Source organism: Musca vetustissima, unplaced genomic scaffold (genome assembly GCF_032173495.1).
Source record: "Musca vetustissima isolate MV318-11 ecotype Yass unplaced genomic scaffold, APGP_CSIRO_Mvet_v1 utg6539, whole genome shotgun sequence".
In the NCBI taxonomy this organism is placed as follows: Eukaryota; Metazoa; Arthropoda; class Insecta; order Diptera; family Muscidae; genus Musca; species Musca vetustissima.
Genome location: NW_026880603.1, coordinates 184,246 through 207,458, shown reverse-complemented (window position 1 = coordinate 207,458; position 23,213 = coordinate 184,246). Strand labels below are relative to the sequence as shown.

Here is a 23,213-nt window from a genome sequence, read left to right as displayed (position 1 = left end):
GAAAAATTCGTTCGCGTTAATAGAGACACAGAAATATTGCCAGACATTTTACCACATCTGAAAATGTTATGATATTCATGTATGAGTTGGAACCGATGCCCTTTTGTTTCCGCATATATTTATTGTAAGAGGGCAAGGAACTGATATCTAAGACCTCAATCGAACGACAATCATTGGGCACCAAAAGGAAATCATTATACCCTTCACCACACTGTGGTACAGGGTATTATGTCTTTGTGCATATGTTTGCAACAGGCAAAAGGAAACGAAACATGGTTCCTTTTGAGAATATGCATAGAATCACTTTTTAAGTCGATTTATGCATGTCCGTCCGTCTGTCCGTCTGTCTGTCCATGTTAAATTGTAAACAAAGTACAGGTCGCATTTATAATCCGAATTGGATGAAATTTGGCATAGGTCACTTATTTGGCCCAAGGACGAACTCTATTGAAATTGGGAAAAATCGGTTCAGATTTAAATATAGCTCCCATACATATTTTCGTCCGATTAAATGTAAATGGTGTACCAAAGTCCCTATATATCTTTCGATTTGCACGAAATTTGGCAAAGCGTAGTGAATTAGGTCTAGAATGATGTGTGTTAAGTTTCCTGAAAATCGGTTCAGATTTAGATATAGCTCCCATATATATATTCGTCCGATTTAATGTAAATGGTGGACCAAAGTCCCTTAATATCTTTCGATTTACACGATATTTGACACAGCGTAATGAATTAGATCTATAATAATGTGTGTTAAATTTCGTGAAAATCGGTTCAGATTTAGATATAGCTCCCATACATATTTTCGTCCGATTTAATGTAAATGGTGCATCAATGTCCCTTAATATCTTTCGATTTGCGCGAAATTCGGCATAGCGTAATGAATTAGGTCGAGAATGATGTGTGTTTAGTTTCGTCAAAATCGGTTCAGATTTAGATATAGCTTCTATGTCTGACCAAATGAAAATTTTAGTATCGGTTGCAGAATGACATGTTTATGCATCCCATTTTATTTTAACTGGTGCTTTAAAAATGCGACGTCTGTTAGGATTCATCTGTTGAATATATCTATGAGTATTCTTCCTAGCAAAGTATTCCAAACTCACGTTGGGCGCCAACATGTAAGGTAAAAACAATATTGGTACAAACATTGCATTTCATACGAGGAAATATTTCTCATATCAATGCTTAAGATATTTTGAGAGAAAGAAATATTGTCAGGCTTTCCTCAACACTAAAAAAATTACAATCTGTAGCTTAACATCAGGCAGATAGTGAAATATCCAACTAAATTCATTGGGTAGATGCGAAGTAGTCGCGAATAATCACCACATCATTGGAGAAAGTATTGTATTAAATGCCCGCGTATCTATAATCCCTTAAATATCAAAATAGGAATTGGCACCCACAAAATGACCAATATCTACATGGTCTCAAATCACTTCTTGTCTAAAGTGGCCTCCTAGTGAGTGAAGCAACCTCATACCCAATTGCCTAGACTTTGCCTTGGTAAATGGACCCTATTCCACTGTTGACTTAAAATCCTCCTTAAACTACATCAATAGCAAAAACAAGGCAATGGGACATCAAGCAATAACATATACCCGGTATATCGACAATTACTGACAAGAAAAGAAAGAAATTCCCTTTAGTTGGCATTTGGAAGAACAGATATTTAAACGAAAGAAAAATCAGATAAATCTTCATAACCAATACATCAAAAACTATCCTAGGTCCTTGACAAAATATTCTTTTTAAAAAATCTACGACACTTGGAGTCGTCGAAAAAATAAAAAAATGCGACCCTTGAAAATTTATTTTTTTCATAATTCACGTTTCACGTTATAGTTATTTTTAATTTAAAATATCTACGACACTTGACGTCCCTGAAAAACATTTTGTTAAAAAATCTACGGCTTATAGGAAATAATTTTATATAATTCCCCGCCTTATTGGCATTTGAAAAATCGATATTTAAACGAAAGATAAGGCAGACAAATCTCCATACCCATAATGTTGGGCGCCACGTCAGAATCAAATATGATTTCTCTCAGAATTAAGCATTACTGACCCAATAACATCGGACACCAATATCAGATAAATCCGAAATATTTTCAAACCAAAAATTAAACGTTGGGCGCCATTTCTCAATCAAATGTAGTGTGACATCAGATTTAAACATTGCTTCCACAAGACTTGAAACACCAAAATTAAAGTTGGGCGCCATTTTTCAATCAAAGGCAATGTCACCTCAGAATAAAGCATTGCCCCAATAACATTGGACCCCAATTATCAGACAAGTCTGGATAACCAAAATTTTACGTTGGCTCCATTTTTCAATAAAATGTGATTTCTCACCCAAATTATCTATTAATGTCTCAATAACATTAGACCCTAATAACAGAAATATAAGATAACTAAAACTTAACGTTGGGCGCCATTTTTTATACCGTCCACCATGGTATGGAGGGTATATTAATTGTGTCATTCCGTTTGTAACTCATCGAAATATCCATTTCCGACCCTATAAAGTATATATATATTCTTGATCAGGGTAAAATTCTAAGACAATCTAGCCATATCCGTCCGCCTGTCCGTCCGTCTGTTGTAATCACGCTATCTTCTGAAGGAATTGAGATAGGGAGCTGAAATTTTGCATAGAGTCGTCTTTTGTCTGCAGGGATATATGGGATATATCGGTCCACTTTTAGGCATAGCTCCCATATAACAGTACCCCCCAATTTTCGGTATTTTGGGGTTCTTGAGCACGTTTTTCAACCGAATACGCTGAAATTTGGTACATTGAGTTCTTATTAGGTACTAAATGTCTCCACGAAAAATTATAAATATAGGTTCACTTTTTCTGATAGCCCCCATATAACGGTACCTCCTAAATTTCAGTAATTTAGGGGTTTTGATCGTATTTTTCCACCAAATTGGCTGTAATTTAGTATTTTGACTTCTTAATAGGTACTAAATCTCTCCACAAAAATTAAAATATAGGTCCATTTTTTCGGATAGCCTCCATATAAGGGTACCCCCAAATTTCGGTATTTTGGGGTTCTTGAGCGCGCTTTGCAACCTAATTCGCTGTAATTTGGTAGTCGTATATGGTAACAAATCTCTCTAACAAAAATTTTTAATATGCCCCCCCCTTTTTGGGGTCGTCCCCATATAACCCCCTTTTTATTGTAAAATAGTTATATGATTTGTTCCGTGTTTGGGTTTGATTCTAAGACTCTGTTGTAATCATTTCATCTGCGTAAGATACGAAAAAACGAGAACATAAGATTCGATAATTAACCTAATATATATATATATATATATTAACTGTAACACACATTTAGGCCTAGCCCCTGTGTGGGAGGTACCAGAAAGAATGGGCCAATATTCTCCATGTTCGAACTTGAGCTAATTTTGGAAGAAATAATAAGAGGGGCAACGTTTGGATGAATTCAAAATTTTTTGGAACAAATTTCGTACAAAGAAACATGGGGTCTAGGACCAATATTTAGAACCATAATCGGTTTGTAGAAATGCCGTTATAGGTATAGGTACACTTTTTGGTATGATCCCTATATATTTTTTTTAAGTACCTGTCAGTATATCTATGGTGGAGGGTATCCAAAGTTCGGCCCGGTCGAACGTAACGCTTTTTCACTTGTTATTTTTTAACACCTTGTAGGTATTTGATTTTTTTTAAATCCACTCCACGCTAGGCGCCATTTTATTGGCGTATTTGTATTTAAAACATTAGCCAACTTCCAATTCCTTACATTTGCTCCCTATGAGTCTTTGAGAAACTCCTTACTTTCGAATTAAGTCATATTACAAAACCCCTCTTTCCAATCGCATAATTTTTCTTATAAGAAAATAAAAAACCCAAACCATATTTCTAAGTAAAACAATATCATATATTGTGAAAGTAATTGTTCAAATGTTTATAGTTTGCCAATTTTTTGTTGTTTACAGCGCAACAAAAAAGGGGGCCACACACTTTACGTTCATAACCAAGATTTATAATTTATATACACGTTTTTTGTACATTTTTTGTCCAGGCAACAAAAAAAACATTCTCCTCTCACTTGTCAACTCCCAAAAAATGTTAACTCCTGTAAATCGATATGGCCACACTCAGGCACAGGCACCTTGTAACCCATTGCAGCAGTCAGCTAGCTAGCCAGTCAGCCTGCCTGCCTGCCACAACAACTAATACATTATCGACGATTCTATCATATTTCATGTTAAGAACAATTCTCCATTAGAAAGGATTTTCATTTTGGCGTTTTCTGGGGAGGTATGTTGTGTGTGTGAGTGTGTGTGTGTGTAGCCTCGTTTAGAGCTTAAGTGATCATAGATTATCCATTTTGTTGTTGCTATTATTGTAATTTTGAAAGTATTTTATTTGGACGTAGAAACCAAAAACAAACAAAAAAATTTGGGGAACCATAGCCAATCATATTTAGTTGAAAAAAAGTTTCGGCACAACACCTACTACAATCAGTATACCCGAAAAAAATTTGCCATTAGAAGAGTTTTTTTTTTGCATTGTCAAAAAAACTAAGATAAACAAACCCACCAATCCCCAATTTTTATTAGCCACAAAAAATGGAACAAAGTTTCAGATCAATAACAATAAATTTTCTTTCCAAATATTATTTGAATTCGCTCGCCAGCCACTTATAAGTCCACACACATATAAAATTACACAATTATATTTTGGTGGGAGAAAAAAACAACCGCCAAAACAAAATTGACTGTGAACAAGGCAATCCCAGTGAATAATCCAATCCCACAAAGACACTATGGAAATGAATGAAAATGGAAGGCAGCGCCAAGTGCATATAAGGGTACTATGGGCAATTCCGAATATAATATTTCTAAAAGTAAAATAGTTTCCTTCTCAAAATCTTAGAGGAGATGACAAAAGTTGTATTAGGGACCTAAAATCCACAATGGAAGGCAGAAAATTTGAAACTTGCATGTCAAAAGTTTTATATTAACCACAAAACTCGGCATTCATAAATTACGTTGGGTGCCAAAACTGAAATTAAAAATAGGGGAAAATCAGACAAATTCAAAATTTAATGTTGGGCGCCATTTCTTTATCAAAGATAATTAATATTGTTTCCCGACAAATCTTGTTTCCGACAAATCTTGATACCCAAAGCGAAGAATAAATGAAATAAATTTTTATCCCCCAAATTTTACGTTAAGCTCCACGTCACATTCAAATATGATATGAGAATTAAGCATTACGGTCACATTAATATTGGAGCCCAATAACAGAAGATTCAGACAAATTTAAAGTTGGGCGCCATTTATAAATCATATGTGGATCAACTCAAAATTAACCATTTCTGCCCCATTAATATCGGAGCTCCGATTGATACCCAAAATTTAACGTTTGGCAAATCTTGATACACAAAACGAAGTATAAATCAAATTAATCTTTACCCCCCCAAAATTTCACATTGGGCGCCACGTCACAATGAAATATGATATCCCTGAGAATTAGGCATTACTGTCCCATTAATATTAGAGCCCAATAACAGAAGATTCAGAAAAAATTAAAGTTGGGCGCCATTTCTCAATCAAAGGTAATGTGACCTCAGATTTAAACATTGCTTCCACTATAGCATTGGGGCTCAATAATAGAAGAATTCGACAAATCTTGATACCCCAAAGTTAACGTTGGGCGCCATTTTTCAATCAAAGGTAATGTGATCTCAGAGTTAAGCATTATTTCCCCAATAACATAGGACCCCAATAACAGAAGATTTCGACAAATCTTCATATCAAAAAATTAACGTTTGGCGCCATTGGATTCCAATAATAAGACAAGTATTGATAGCCGAAATTTTATGTAAGGCCCCATTTTGCAATACAAATAAAATTTCACATCCAAACTAGATGTTGATACCCCAGATAACATTGGACTCAAATAACCGACAAATCAGATAACTATTCATACCAAAACTTAACATTGGGCGCCATTTCACAATCTAATATGATGTCCCCTATAATACTATAATACTCTTTTGCTGGTTTTAATTTATTTTTTTAAATACCAAATTCTTCAAGAACTAAATTTATTTTCATGTTAAATGTAAGATTAGGCGCCACGTATCCACCACTCAATTTTAGCTTTACGAATAAACTTTATGAGTATAAATACCAACACTTTAAAATTTCGAAAACCTTGAAGTTATCAATCTATGTCTTAATTTTGTTTATAACTGAATCATCACCCCCAATTCTGATCGGAATAAATTCTATATCGATTGATGTCATGTTCTCCTGCTACTTCTATTGGGAGCTTGGGATTTCCACAAAACATCGCCAACTTACTCACATAGTCCTTGTGATAGTTTCGTTTTTTATTCCAGCTAAGTAGATGGTTGCTCTACTATAGCATGTCCTAGATAATGCGGCTGCCATCTATCATTTCCTAGAAAGAACTTTCCATTGAATAGTTTCCAATGGTTGTTGTCCTTGCTTATTTAGTGTTGCCATTTATATGTTGGTATATCCTATTTTATATATCATATCATTCATATTTTGTGTTATCCTCATGTCTTGATGACGAGGATGGTTATTAGAATGTCTGCAGGCTGCGGATGCATTTCATGTGGAGTAAGTCTCTTTTAATAAATATTCTGCTGCAATCTGTCCTAGGTGATGGGGCTGCCATCTATCGTTGCCTAGAAACAACAACTCTTTGAATTTAGCTTACCATTTTCCTATGGGTGGCGCTATCTCATCCCAGTCATATTTTGGATTATCATATTGTCGAGGTTGGTTATTAGAATGTTAGGGGGGCTTACAAACTATAAAAAATTAACAATTACTTTTGTAATATATGATATTGGTTTAAAAAATACAATGTTATGAATATTCATAGGCCATTAGAAGGATGGAATATAATATCCTCCTCCCCAAAATCCAAGCCTGTAAGATATATTTAGAATTATTTACGGAATATTTTCTCAACGACCTCTAAGGCGTGGATTTCAAAAATATATATTTATATATTTTTTTAATATTTTAAACGCGCTTTATTTTAAGAGAACAAATATAGATCTCCATTTAAAGAGGTAATCAAAATATTTACTGTAGAGAACCATCATCAGAGGTCTTCTAAATTTCCATGGTTTTTTTTTTTAAATGAAAAACCTACCCTTCTGGCCAACTAATGACCTGATATCACTTCTTCCCAGTAAATAGTTGGAAAAATATCTTCAGAGGCTAATTATAAATATGTACTCTATTTTAGCGGCCTGACAGGATCGACAATACAGGATGTTATTTTTATCGTAAATGAAGAAGGTATATTTATCAGGGACCAATAATCTTACTCGCTAAGGTTTTGTGTTAATTTCGTTAATTGTGTTTTATTCACAGCTAAGTAGAGGATTGGTCTATTGTAATCTGAACTAGGTTATAGGGCTGCCATCTATCGTTGCCTATAAAGATTTCCTTAAATTATGTCTGGTGGTTGGAGTCCTTGCTTACTCAGTGTTGCCATTTTCCTCTAGATAGCGCTATCGCCTGTCATTCCTATTTGCTATTATTCTCATGTCGAGATTGATTATTGGAATGTCACGGAACCTATTTTTACACATACCGTTCCATTTTGATCGGTGCATTGGGGATTTTATCCGTATTTCTCCCCAACAAGTGGCTATAGTTTAGCATTCCGAATTCTTCGATGGTGAAGAATATATTTTCATAAATTTTTTGATATAGATTCCTAGTCTATTTTTATAAGTATAAGTCCCAGATAAGGACTCGTCACACTTTTAAGGCATTTCAGGTTCTTGGAGATACCGGCATTTTTTAAGACATTTTTAATGCACATTTTGAATCGCTTATAAAAACCCCCTGCATTGACCTGATTAAGGATATAATTAGGTCTATGCAGATTTGTCATTTACTACATAATTTTATGAGTTCCTGATGCTAGAAAATGGGAGACCATCGTGGACATTACAATTGCCTGTATTGAAGTTTTCGAAATTTCCGAGGTTCATCACAGACATCTCAATTGGAAATTTTCTAGAACCATTGGCTCCCAACACAATCACAGAACCACATCATGCTTCGCGGTGAACATAACTGTATGTCTTGCTTCTTGTTATCCTAAAAATTTTAGGAGACCAAGTAGTTAGTACACCTTCTGAAGCAGTCTTAGTCTTAGACAAAATTATGCTTCGATTAGGGGGTTGAAAACTTCTTTATGCGATGGAAGTCATTGGAAATTTCGCCTTTCATAAAGAAGATGCTTTATAACCCTGTTTGTGGCTGCGCAGATTATTATTGATATCACATGTCTTCTATCAAATCGAATGAGGAATATTTTTTTTTTTTTTTAATATAACCTCCTTCTATCGCGACTGCTTGTGTGTATTTTGCTTTCTTATCTGTGATCTAAATATCACAAGACGAGATTTTATGCCCTCCAAAAATATTACAAACCTATAGCTTATAAAATTTTAGATAGGGCCCTCAAAGACCTGAAATCGATATTTGTACGTTTTCATAATCCTAACCCAAGCCTATCCCGGCTGAGATATACTTATATCTTGATGGACTAATACATTTCGTACAAATTATATATTATGAAGAACCATCGGATTCGTCTGAGATATTTACCACAAATATTTCTCATTCTTTTGAGTCGAGCTTAATGGTCGATGTTTATCAATCATTAAGCTCGACTCAAAATAGAAAAACTGACTTAAAAATCATTCAGATGATCATCATCCTTACAGGCAAAACTCAAATAAATAAATATATTTCTCAATTTAATACTCGACATCATGAAAGCTAGGATTTTCTTCCCACGAATTTAAATTTTACAAATCTCCCTAAAATCATAGAATGCCTCATATATCTCTCCCCATAATAAGCCGCAAAAAAATAAATGTTGAACCTGTTACCTTACAATTACACCCCAGAATAATATAAACGAGAACATAAGTAGAATCAACAATCAACCCGTCACAACAACAACAACAAAAAACACCAACATCAGACAACAACCAACGACGACGACGACAACAACATAAACAACTATCTAAGCTCTAATGCCAAAACAAGGCATATTTACCTCTGCAGGTGCCACACCATGATTAAGGCGTAGTTATTCCCCAAAACCAAAAATGGTTACAACAAAACCAGAACACAATTCCTTGGGCTCTTTTTGACAAAAGATCGACGGGGTTGGGGACAAGGAACATTTCAAAGTGAATGGAATCAAATTGACTTAAAATGAGCAACATCGACAACAACAACATTTAGCACTTTTATTGAAAAATCAATAAACGAAACGAATCGAACAAACGAACGAACTTACACACACAGGTTGGGGTACTAAACTAATCTACTACTACCCTCCTCCTGCTCCGGAATGAATTCTCTTTCTCCATCCACTTTGTTGTGTCCATTTATCTGTCAAATAGCTGAACATTCGCCTGCTGATTCTTTGATCCGTTGGCCGTCCTCTCTTCTTGAGTTTCTTTTTTTCGCGATACGTCTGTCCTTCACTTGGTCTTATTAGGCCAAAACGTGAGTTCATATGTTAACAATACTTGTATGTGTCAATGTATGCATTTCATAGGCGATCTCTGCTGAAAATCGTAGCACCAAAACCAAACAAAAAAACGACTACAATCACACCATGGGTCCATAACTATGTTAGCACATTGAGAGACAAACCAACTAACCAGCCAACCAACAATGTGAAGGTATAACAAATCTGGCTAATATGACATTCCAATCAAGGGTGGGGAATTTAGAAAAAAAGTTTCTGATTTTTTTAAGAGTTCATTATACTTAACCCAAATACCAATTGACCGATCAATCAATTCATCAAGAGAAGTCTATAAAAAATATTCATTTCTTTAAATTCCATTTCCTCCCTCCTTAAATGCCTGCCTCCCAGCTCAATGCTTAGTGGCCACACCAACCAACCAGCCAACCATCAACAACAAGTTATTCGATCGTCCCGCTTAAGAGCTATACAAACATCACCGTTTGTTTATACGAAAAGTACCGTAATACCAAACCAAAAAAAAACCGAAATCACATACTGTTGCACTTCTTGAAGGCACATTTTCTCAATGAACTCATCGTGGATGTAGAAGATGCAGAAGAAAGAAAGGACGGTCCATGTGTCATGTATAGCAGCAGAGGAGGCAGGGTGGGAGAGGAACTACGACATTAGGAAATTTTTGTCGAAAGACCTGTAACAAAATACACACATGTCTGACTGTCAGGCGTTTATAGGCGATCACATGCCGCTTTACGTTGTTGTAAAATGTTGATGTTGTTGTTGCTGCAGATATGTTGTGGTGGCGCTGCTTATTTTAGAATAAGCAACCTGTTAATATGTAACACAGTGGGATGAGGAAATTAATAAATAACAAGAAAAAAACGGTCAGTTCGTGTTGCCGACAGATATATACCCTCAGCCTATGGTTTGCAGAGGTTTTCGATCTACACAGGGGTTTTATTATTCACTTTCGCTTCAATGTTGATCAAATCGGGTTTTCAATCCGCTTCAAATCAAATTTACAAATTTATGAAATATTGACCACTTGTGGGGGAGATACCAAAAGGAGAGGAACGATGGGTCCCATCTTGATCTAGGCTTAATAAATATAATATGTTGTGTTCAGTTTGGTTCAAATCGGACATTATTTTCGGGAAATATTGAATTTATTAATAATGAAAATCTTGACCCACTTTGTGGGGGAGTTACCAGAAGGGGTGGACCAATTACGTCCATCTTCGGACGTGATCTAGGATTGGTAAAGATAATAGGTTGTATAAAGTTTTGTTCAAATCGGATAGCTCGTTTGCATGATATTATAAAATTTTTTTTTTTTACAATTTTAAGCATTTTATGGGAGAGGTACCAGGAGGAATGGACCGATTTTCCCCATCTTCAATTTTGAACTATGTTTGGAGGAAACACTACGATGTGCAATATTTGGATGAAATCGATTACTTCCTTCCGAGAGTTATCGGGCGCACCAGCCGGCCAGACAAACGGACTGACATTTGTAAATCGAAATCCAAATTGTCTGAAACGGATTTGGCCCATAGAAACACGGAGTCCAAAACCAATATTTCGATGAGGCTCATTTTTGACGTATCGAAGAGTATATACCCCCATACGCCATACGGCTGATGGCGCTTTTATGTATGCCATAATAAATTGCTGTCAGAAGGAAATATCAAACTATAGATTCTCAATTTGAAAAATTGGGCTAGGACCTTCAACATACAAAAATCTCAAAATACCAAAATTTGATGATAGCATTATATCAGGGCTATGCCAAAACGTTGACCTATATTGATAAATTTTGGTTGGAATATTTTACACTCAATGCGAACTCAAATTAGGTCCAATTCGAAATACCGATAGTGGCGAGGTACCGCTAAAAGGAGGCTATTCAAAAAAGTTTTTATAGAAAAATTTGTTTCTTCTGAAGACCGAATAGGTATGTAACAAAAGCAATTCATTAATGAAGCCCATCGAACCAAATTATCGCCTTTTTATTCGGCAAAATTTGTCATTTGGCAACCGTTTCGCTTTAAGAACATAGAGCGGACAATACTGAGGGCAAAAAATGGTGTACGATTAGCTTGACTAAAATCTAAAAATATATAAACCCATTCAAACCTTAGACGTATGATTATTTTCATAAATAATATATATCATACGACCCCTGATATTATAAATAATATTACATATATAAACCAAGGTCCATCCTTCACCACACTGAGGTAAAGGGTATTATGTCTTTGTCCATATGTTTGTAACAGGCAAAAGGAAACGAGATAGACCCACGGTTCCTTTTGAGAATATGAATAGAATCACTTTCTGAGTCGATTTATGCATGTCCGTCCGCCCGTCTGCCCGTCTGTCTGTCCATTTTAAATTGTAAACAAAGTACAGGTCGCATTTATGATCCGAATTGGATGAAATTTTGCACAAGTCACTTATTTAGCCCAAGGACGAACTCTATTGAAATTCGAGAAAATCGGTTCAAATTTAGATATAGCTCCCATATATATTTTCGTGTGAATGGTGCACCAAAATCCCTGAAAATCATTCGATTTGTACGAATTTTTGCATAGCTTACTGAAATAAGCCTAGAATAATGTGTGCTAAGTTTCCTGAAAATCGGTTCAGATTTAGATACAGCTCTCATATATATTTTCGTCCGATTTAAGGTAAATTGTGTACCAAAGTCCCTATATATCTTTCGATTTGCACGAAATTTGGCACAGTGTACGGAATTAAGTCTAGAACTATGTGTGCTAAGTTTCGTGACAATCGGTTCAGATTCAGATACAGCTGCCATATATATCTTCGTCCGATTTAAGGTAAATTGTGTACCAAAGTCCCTATATATCTTTCGATTTGCACGAAATTTGGCACAGCGTAATGAATAAGGTCTAGAATGATGTATGCCAAGTTTCGTGAAAATCGGTTCAGATTTAGATATAGCTCACATATATATTTTCGTCCGATTTAAGGTAAATTGTGTACAAAAGTCCCTATATAAATTTCGATTTGCACGAAATTTGGCACAGCGTAATGAATAAGGTCTAGAATGGTGTATGCCAAGATTCGTGAAAATCGGTTCAGATTTAGATATAGCTCCCATATATATCTTCGTCCGATTTAAGGTAAATTGTGTACCAAAGTCCCAATATATCTTTCGATTTGCACGAAATTTGGCACAGCGTAATGAATAAGGTCTAGAATGGTGTATGCCAAGTTTCGTGAAAATCGGTACAGATTTAGATATAGCTCCCATATATATCTTCGTCCGATTTAAGGTAAATTGTGTGCAAAAGTCCCTATATATCTTTCGATTTGCACGAAATTTGGCATAGCGTACTAAATTAAGTTTAGAATGATGTGTGCAAAGTTTCGTGGCAATCGGTACAAATTTAGATTTAGCTCCCATATATAGCTTCGGCCGATTTTTGGTAAATAGTCCACTAAAGTCCCTGGAAATCTTTTGGTATAGCGTACTGAATTAAGTCTAGAATGATGTGTGCAAAGTTTCGTGACAATCGGTTCAGATTTAGATATAGCTCCCATATATATTTTCATCCGATTTAAGGTAATTGGTGTACCAAAGACCCTATATATCTTTCGATTTGCACGAAATTGGGCATAGCGTACTGGCATTTGGGTCTATAATAATTTGTGCTAAGTTTCATGAAAATCGGTTCAGATTTAAATATAGCTCCCATATATATTTTTGCCCGATTGTAAGTAATTGGTGCACCAAAGTCCCTGGAAATTTTTTCAATTGCACGAATTTTGACATAGCGTACTGAATTAAGTCTAGAATGATGTGGCAAAGTTTCGTGATAATCGGTTTAGATTTAGATATATTTTCCTATATATCCTTCGATTTGCACGAAATTTGGTACAACGTACTGAATTAAGCCTAAAATGATGTGTGCCAAGTTTCGTGAAAATCGGTTCCGATTTATATATAGCTCACATATATTTTCGGCCGATTTTAGGTAAATGGTGCACCAAAGTCATTGAAGATCATTCGATTTGTCCGAATTTTGGCATAGCGTTCTGAATTAAATTTAGAATGGCGTGTGCTAAGTTTCGTGAAAATAGTTTCGTCCGATTTTATGTAAATGGTGCACCAAACTCTCAATATTTATTTCGATTGAGACAAAATTTTGCAGAGCGTATTAAAAAAGAGCGTATGATGTATACGAAGTGTTGCTCCCCTATACCGATTTTTTTTCGGAAAATGGTGCATTAAACTTCCAAGGATTGTCCGATTGATACAAAATTTGGCACAGCGTATTAAGATAGGTCCATATTAATGTATTCGGTGTTTTGTGAAAATCGGTTCAGATTTAGATAGATCTCCCATATATAGTTTCGTCCGATTTTTGGTAAATAGTGCAACGATTGGTCTGTTCCATATACACGAGATAAAATTTTGGACAGCGCTCTGTGCAGTAGCATGCCAAACGGTGTGCCACGGTTGCTCAATTAGGTCAGGATTTACATATAGCTCCACATACATTATTTTGCTCGATTTCATACAAATGACTCACAAAATAATACGATTGACATATAATTTTTCTTAGATTTCAGAATGGTATGTGCATGGGTTTTTTAATTGGTTCAAATTTCTATGTAGATCACACATTTAGTTTCACCCCATTCCATTTCAATGGACCTTTAAATATTATATATCTGTTCTATCTACAGGATATTGTATATTAGCATCTCTTGTATGTATCAAAAGTGGTAAAGGGTATCATATAGTCGGCCCCGTCCGATTTTTTAACTTTCCTTACTGGTTATGAATGGGTATTATGTAAAGTAATCCCAAATGTAAAGTAATCCCAATAAAATAGAGCAAATCGAAGTTTTATTTCTAATACTCACAACATTTGCGTAGACGAGTGAGTATTTTTAATGAAGAATACTTATACGCTCCATGGTCTATTAAGGGAATTAAAATTAATTTGAATAGCAAAACCTTAAATATTAATGAATTTAAAATTTCAAAGAGACAATTTTTTTAGTTCAAATAAGATTCCTAGTACCCAAAAAAGGTGCCAATGGCAGCTAAAAATCAATATTTATTCAAACATTTCAAAGTGGACTTATATGTAGATCAAATCATTATCCGAATATTGAATACGTAGAACCTAAAATTATATGTTAATGAACTTGAAGCGGATCAACTCTATTTTTATTCATATTTTAATTACTATAGTATAAACACATACGTTTTATTGATCATTTGAATACTAATGTGACCCCTCGGCTCTAATTCGTTTAGCGAACACTGAAGGCTTAAGACGCTTGTCCATGTTGATGGACTAGAACATAAGCTGGAAGTAGTTCCAACATTATTGTAAATCTTGTTGTTTCGAGTTTCTTCAAACTAACAATTATGTTCATAATGCCCACCCATTTACGTAGGCGAATGAGTATTCTTAGTCAAAAAATTATCATACGCCTCAGTGTTTCCCATAATTATTAATACTTATACGCTACCTTGGCCCATTATTAGATTCATGATAGATTTGATCTCTTAAATATTAATAAATTTAAAATGTGCAATAGAAAACGGCATTTTTTAATAGTTCAGCTCGAATTCCTTGTTCCGAAGTAATATTTCTATTTCAAAATTATCCCAAAACGATCCCACTGTTCCCCATTTTGTAAATTACGATAATGCCATTATGTTAAGTTCTTTGTTAGCCAAACCAAATGATGTTGTGGTCATTGATTGCCAGCCAATGCAACTTAAAGTAGTTCGAAGAGACAAGTTGCAAGGGAGGTGGTGGGTGGAAAACAAACCTCTAAAAGAGCAACACATTCTCATATTACCAATTGATATTTTTTGTTGCTGTGAACGGTTGTAACATGCGATTGGCAAGTTACAATTTCTGCTGTTACAGGTTGTGGGTAACTAAATATTGTTGCAAACCATTTTCTTAGCATTGTTGCTGCTGCTGCAATATCGGTTAGTTTTGTGTGGCTGGCCAACAGCAAAGATGTGATTGTTGATGGGTTTAATGTTTTCTGTTGCTGTTGTTATTATTTGTTTGTGGGTTAGCAGCAACAATAAATGCAGCGCTTTGATGGAGGTATTTTATGGTTATCATAATACGTTTTGGATGTTTTTGAGTTTTTTTCCTTCTTCTTTGGATTAGCAAATATTTAAACTTGTTTTGGACGATTGGTTTTAACCCAATTGTGGTTTACGGAAATAACAACAACAGCAAATCTTCAATACAAGACTAGAAAAATAAATAAAAATTAATGGAGACGATTGCCACAACTTTTTGGAAACCAAAAAATCAAATGTAATGTGGTTGAGATATGTGGAGATGGAATTGGATGCTCTTGGGAACTGGGGCTAAGGGCACAAGAACCTAAACTTGTGGAAGGCTCAGGTTTTAATTTTTTATACATAAGGCCTTTAGTTGTGGCTTTTAAAGAATATTTCTACGCCTTAATAAGACTTAAAGTCGTGGATTCCAGAAAGAATGTTAAACGGACTCTCAGTGAACTTAAGCCGATCTCTCCAGACATTTTCTAAGCCTTCCTAAAAGCCTCAAGACGAGGAGTTTTTAAAATAATTTTTAATGGCTTCACAGCACTCAAGGCGAGGATTTTTTAAAATAATTTTTATTGACTTCACAACACTCAAGGCGAGGATTTTTAAAAGAATTTCCATTCCAACATTCAAAACTTTATGTAATTCCAATCCCGAGTGAAATAGAGCAAATCAGAGTTCTGTTTCTGGTACCACCAATATTTACGTAGGCGAATGAGTAATTTTTAATGAATAATTATTATACGCCTCAATGTTCCCATAATTATTAATACTTATACGCTTCCTGGACCAAAGGAATTTCCATCATCTTCATAAATGCCTCCAGTAGTAGATTTCTAAAATAATATTCCATAATGGCCTCCATATTTTTTAGGACCTCATAGGCCTATAAAAATTATTTTTTGACTTCGGTGGCTATTCTATCTTCATTTTTTCATACAAATTCTAGAGCGTCTGAAGTTTTAAGACTTCTGAGGATTCTCAGTCTGTTTATGCTTAATTTTAAGAAGTCCTCCTGGGCCTCTAAACTTATTTTTACCTAAAAAATGTTTAAAATTAAAACCGATATACTTATAAATATATCTCTTCCTTCCATTCCAGGCCATTGATATATCCATGCGTCGTCGTTTATCGACCCCCAAAGCTAGTCCTCTGTTATTGAAACGTACCTCATCGGATAAAAATCGCAAAGAATCGCCCTTGGCTAAGCCGGAGAAGACCAGTTGGTTCAAATCTCTAGATCGAAGGGCCAAAAGTAAATCCAAGGAAAAGGTAAGGCCTCACAAACACATACCCTCAATTTCGTTACCAATTCAAACCTTTTCCCCCATTATTCATACAGCTCAACTCCGCCCAGGAAACCTCAAGTTTGAAACGAAGCAAAAATAGCCATCACAATACGCCTGCAACACAAGCACCTCCTGCAACCAAAAATCTAAGATTTTTCGGTGATACCGATTTGGATTCGAATCCGCCAACCATATCCAAGGGCAGCAAAACATTGCAAAAGTAAGATAAAAACTAAAAATTTTCTCTAAAGAAAAAAAAATATAATAAAATTTTGTCACCTGCAGGTCACGTCCCCCATTATCCAGTAATTTAAATCGTTCGCAAAAGTATTCGCAAAGTGCCTATCACATTGATCGCATACGTTCCGATAGTCCACAGCGTGATGACTATCGCCACAGTTTGGCATCGGGTAGTAAATCTTTGGGCCTAACCACAACCACCACCACGAGTTCTAGCACCGCGACAGGCTCCTCACCGGCCCAACGCCACAAAAGTAATTCCATGCATAATTTGGATAATCAGGGTAACGATGAAGTTGATTTTCGTCGTCGACGTCATTACTCACGTTCCCGTGAGTTAGATCATATATCGGAAAGTGGTTCCGAAACTGAAGATCAAGAGACAAAATTACGAGCGGGTTTAATGGCAGCGCGCACATTATCACGTGATCGTTTGGATCGTACAACGCGATATGATGAACATTCATATCGCCGCAGTAACGATAGACCAATATCGTCAACGCCAAATGGTGGTGACACGAGTAGCAGTACACATCAACAGCAGCAACCGCAACAGCATCAGCCGAGAAGGACCCAACCGTATTTGATGGGTCCACCAAAACCAGCACGCAGTGCTGAACGTAGGGCAATGTCATATTCAAGGTAGGTCTTAAAATAATCTCTACAAAATACATCTAAATCCGTATTACAATCTTATAGAGAACGCGATCGCTTCCCTGCCGAAAGTTCCGGCACTGAGGGTGAATCCAGTCTACATAGTCAACGCAGTGTGGTCTATTTGCATGCCACAACTGTAGGTGCCATACCACAGCCATATCAATTGAGACGCCGTTCAATATCCCGTGACGATTTGCGTTCGAATAAATCGAAGGCCACAAATCAACCGCTACAGCCAATGACACGCACCGTATCACGTTCCGTTTCAATGCTGGCACCGTGGAAACCGAAATTAATCAGCGAAGGCTATGAAATTAACTACTCTCAGGAACAAAATAAAACGGTGAGGAAAATAAAAACAAAAAAAAACTGGATCAAACATTCACGTTTATTATAGGCCCCTAAAAATATTCTATAAAACGCGGTTTTAGGCACCTAAAAATATGCTATAAAACATTAACGTTTATGATAGGCCCCTAAAATATTATATAAAACACTGTTTTAGGCTCCTAAAAGTATAAATTAAATAATCCAAGCCTATGATAAGCCCCTAGAAATATGCTTTAAATAATCCAAGCCTATGATAGGCCCCTAGAAATACGCTTTAAATAATCCAAGCCCCTAGAAATATGCTTTAAGTAATACAAGCCTATGATAGGCCCCTAAAAATATTCTTTAAATAATCCACGCCTATTTTTAGACCCCTAAAAATATTCTTTAAATAATCCACGCCTATTTTTAGACCCCTAAAAATATTCTTTAAATAATCCACGCCTATTTTTAGACCCCTAAAAATATTCTTTAAATAATCCACGCCTATTTCTAGGCCCCTAAAAATATTCTTTAAATAATCCACGCCTATTTCTAGGCCCCTAAAAATATTCTTTAAATAATCCACGTCTATTTCTAGGCCCCTAAAAATATTCTTTATATAATTCACGCCTATTTCTAGGCCCCTAAAAATATTCTTTAAATAATCCACGTCTATTTCTAGGCCCCTAAAAATATTCTTTATATAATTCACGCCTATTTCTAGGCCCCTAAAAATATTCTTTAAATAATTCGCGCCTATTTCTAGGCCCCTAAAAATATTCTTTAAACAATCCACGCCTATTTCTAGGCCCCTAAAAATATTCTTTAAATAATCCACGCCTATTTCTATGTCCCTAAAATATTCTTTAAATAATCCACGTCTATTTCTATGCCCCTAAAAATATTCTTTAAATAATCCACGCCTATTTCTAGGCCCCTAAAAATATTCTTTAAATATTCCACGCCTATTTCTAGGCCCCTAAAAATATTCTTTAAATAATCCACGCCTATTTCTAGGCCCCTAAAAATATTCTTTAAATAATCCACGCCTATTTCTAGGCCCTTAAAAATATTCTTTATATAATCCACGCCTATTTCTAGGCCCCTAAAAATATTCTTTAAATAATCCACGCCTATTTCTAGGCCCTTAAAAATATTCTTTAAATAATCCACGCCTATGATGGTCCCCTAAAACTATTCTTTAAATAATCCGCACTTATGATAGGCCCCTAAAACTATTCTTTAAATAATCTACGCTTACGATAGATTCCAAAAAATATTCTCCAAATAATCCAGGGCCTAAAATTGGCCCCTAAAAATATTCATTAAATAATATAGGGCCTATAATAGGCCCCTAAAAATATTCTTCAAATAATCTAGGACCTATAGTAGGCCCCTAAAAATATTCGTTAAATAATCTAGGACCTATGCTAGGTCCCTAAAAATATTCTTTAAATAATCCACGTCTATGCTAGGTCCCTAAAAGTACTCTTTAAATAATCCACGCCTATTTCTAGGCCCCTAAAAATATTCTTTAAATAATCCACGCCTATGACAGGCCCCTAAAAATATTCTTTAAATAATCAAGGGCTTAAAATTGGCCCCTAAAAATATTCTTTAAATAATCTAGGACCTATGATGGGCCCCTACAAATTCTCTTTAAATAATCCACGCCTATTTCTAGGCCCTAAAAATATTCTTTACCTCTTTTAAAATTATTATTCCCTTTTAATTTTTATTTACAGATGGCAACACTGCCCCGCAAGCCACCCACAAATGGTAGCAGCAGTACCATGACACGTTCAAGCAGAAAATCCGAGCCCTTATCAACGCGACATGGTGGTGGCCGCCGGCATATGGATTATCTAAAAGATGATCAATCATCCCTGCGGAATTCATCGACCACCAGCGCTTCTAAATCGGGACTATCCACGAATATACATCGTAAAAAATAAACAATAACAAACAAATAGCACAGAACGATCTACCTATGAGAGGTTTATTTTAATGTCGATTTTAAGAAGACCACAACTAAAATGTCCGTATTAACCAAATGCAATACTTACTTATGTAGCTAACTTAGGAAGGAAGGCAGCTGATAAAGGAAATTTGTTACTAATTAATAATAATTTTCTAATCCTTATAAAAATCAAAATACAACAACATCAGAAATTAGGGAACTAATATAAGTAATTTTAAGTGGAAGGAAAACAAAGGATTTTCCAAGGCGAAAAAGAACCGAGTAAATCTCTATCCCCAGCTGAGAAGAAAAGCTTTATGAAAGCTACGACTTTGCTGTTAATATTTTCCCCTCAAAGGTGCAACCTTTTAAAATAAAACAATAACAGAAAAATAATATTTGTTAAAACACTCAAAATTTAATGCTTCCGATTTGTAGTCTTGTAAGTTTTATTTTTATAAAAAAATACAATAATAATTTGTTTTATTTTTTATTTTATCTTGCAAATCTAATCATATATTTGTATAAGTGTATGAAACCGCAGCAGTTAAGATAATTGACAATGTAAAGAAAAGCTCTTATAGCTTTAAAGCTTTTTTACAATTTTAATTTTTTTCAAATGCACACCCTTTACCCCCCTTGAATTAACACTCGATAATGTTAAAAATGTTTATCGTAGGATTTTTTAAGTTTTTTTTTATTAATAATTATTAATATTAATTAATAAAATAATAATATTAATATTTTCATTAATATTTTGTTGTATAAGTCCATACGAGTTTACTAAACAGAGAAACGATAAAAATGTAATGAAGTAAAAATTTATTAATTTAATATTTCTAAAAAATATATATAAAAAAACAATAAAAATAAAAAAATATTTTATAAAAAAACAACAAACAAATTCAAATCATGTTTTATTTTAAATGGGAACAATTAAGCCAAAGGCCCTAAAAATATACTTTGAAAAATCTAAGTCTATAAATATTCCTTAAATAATAGACGCCTATTTCTTGGCCCCTAAAATATTCTTTAAAAAATCTAAGCCTATAAGTATTCCTTAAATAATAGACGCCTATTTCTTGGCCCCTAAAAATATTCTTTAAAAAAATCGCGCCTATGATAGGCCCCGATAAACATTCTTTAAAAAAATCGCGCCTATGATAGGCCCCGAAAAACATTCTTTAAATAATCCACGCCTATTTCTAGGCCCCGAAAAACATTCTTTAAATAATCCACGCCTATTTCTAGGCCCCTAAAAATATTCTTGAAATAATCCACGCCTATTTCTAGGCCCCTAAAAATATTCTTTAAATAATCCACGCCTATTTCTAGGCCCCTAAAAATATTCTTTAAATAATCCACGCCTATTTCTTGGCCCCTAAAAATATTCTTTAAATAATCCGCGCCTATTTCTTGGCCCCTAAAAATATTCTTTAAATAATCCACGCCTATGATAAGCTACTAAAAATATTCTTTAAATAATCCACGCCTATTTTAGGCCCCTAAAATATTCTTTAAATATTCCAGGGCCATGATATGCCCTTAAAAATGTTCTTTAAATAATCCACGCCTATTTCTAGGCCCCCAAAAATATTCATCAAATAATCCACGCCTATTTCTTGGTCCCTAAAAATATTCTTTAAATAATCCACGCCTATTTATAGGCACCTAAGAATATGCTTTTAAAAATCTACGCGTATTTATAGGCCCCCAAAAACACTTCTTAAAAATCTACGCCTATTTATAGGCCACTAAAAACACTCTTTAAAAATATACGCCTATTTAAAGGCCGCTAAAAATATTCTTTAAAAAATCTACTCCTTTTTATAGGCCGCTAAAGATATTCTCTAAAAAATTTACTTCGATTTATAGGTCGCTAAAAATATTCTTTAAAAACCACGCCGATTTATAAGTCCCTAAAAATATTCTTTAACAAAATCCACGCTTTTTTATAGGCTCCTAAAAATATTCTTTAAAATATCCATGTTTATTTATAGGCCCCTAAAAATATTTTTTAAAAAATCCACGCCAATAATAGTCCCCATAAAATATGATATAACCAAATAATTGATAACCCCTGCATTCGAGTTCATTGACCAACAAAATTAAAGCCAACATTTTCATGAACACTCACTCCCTTTTCCAATAAATATTCACATTTCATTACAATTTCAAATAAATAAAATATTCGTTCTTATTTATGTACATATTGCCCTTTAGTTTTTTTTTTTTTCTCCAAAATCCAAGTACATTCAAGGTTTCTACATACGACCTTCCACATTTTTCCACAATATCATTGGATATAAATTAAAATGAAAATCCATTTTTGGTCTAATAGTCTAATGCCCTCTATTTTCGTTCATAAAATTCCCTTCGTTCCCTCTCACTTCTGTGCACACCCACCTGTTTTGGACAACAACAGCAAAAGAAAAATGTTTTTCACTTGGCACAGCATCAGAAAACATTATGACACGCGTTCGCGGAGAATTATTGAGCAATATCAAAACACACACACAGATACATATATATATATGTAGGGCATTTTTATTTTATGTGTGGGGAGTTCAGCGGCAAATCTGTGTATGTGTAAACAAAAAGTGAGAATATCTATTTTTAAAGAAAATGTAGACCTTTCGTCGCTGCTGATTTGTCCGGTGTAATTGTTGTGAATGAAATCGTGTGGTTGCGGTTATATTTATTTTTGATTTTTGATTCTTATGGAAGACTATTTGATTTTTAATGTAACAGTTTTGCTGCTTATTATAGAAAAATATTTTCTCTAAGGAACTAAGTTGTTCATTTAAGACCGAAAAATATTATTAAATAGGTTAAATGGTGCCCAGCATGTCGAAGAGAGTAATTTTGTATTATAATGCCTATGGTTATCTGTTTTGGCATATTTGGCGCTCAACGTGACCTTTAATGTTATAAGGGTTCTTGTTATATTTGGAAAATTTAAAAATACCATATTTTGGATTTTGCCATATAACGGTACCTCTAATTTTCAGTATTTTGGGTGTTTTGATCGTATTTTCCACCGAATTGGCTGTAATTTAGTATTTTGAGTTCTTAATAGGTACCAAATCTCTACACAAAAAATTATAAATAAAG

At 34.6% G+C, this 23,213-nt stretch overlaps 1 protein-coding gene across 1 annotated transcript in view; it reads left to right on the top strand.

The window, feature by feature from the left end:
• Positions 1-20,094, top strand: part of LOC133326299 (uncharacterized) — a 43,676-nt gene extending 23,582 nt beyond the window's left edge. The window contains exons 3-7 of the mRNA XM_061534971.1: positions 16,743-16,913; positions 16,984-17,150; positions 17,216-17,812; positions 17,870-18,170; positions 19,885-20,094. Coding sequence (XP_061390955.1) covers positions 16,743-16,913; positions 16,984-17,150; positions 17,216-17,812; positions 17,870-18,170; positions 19,885-20,094 — 1,446 coding nt within the window. The remainder of the gene's footprint in view (positions 1-16,742; positions 16,914-16,983; positions 17,151-17,215; positions 17,813-17,869; positions 18,171-19,884) is intronic.
• Positions 20,095-23,213: the final 3,119 nt, after the last annotated feature.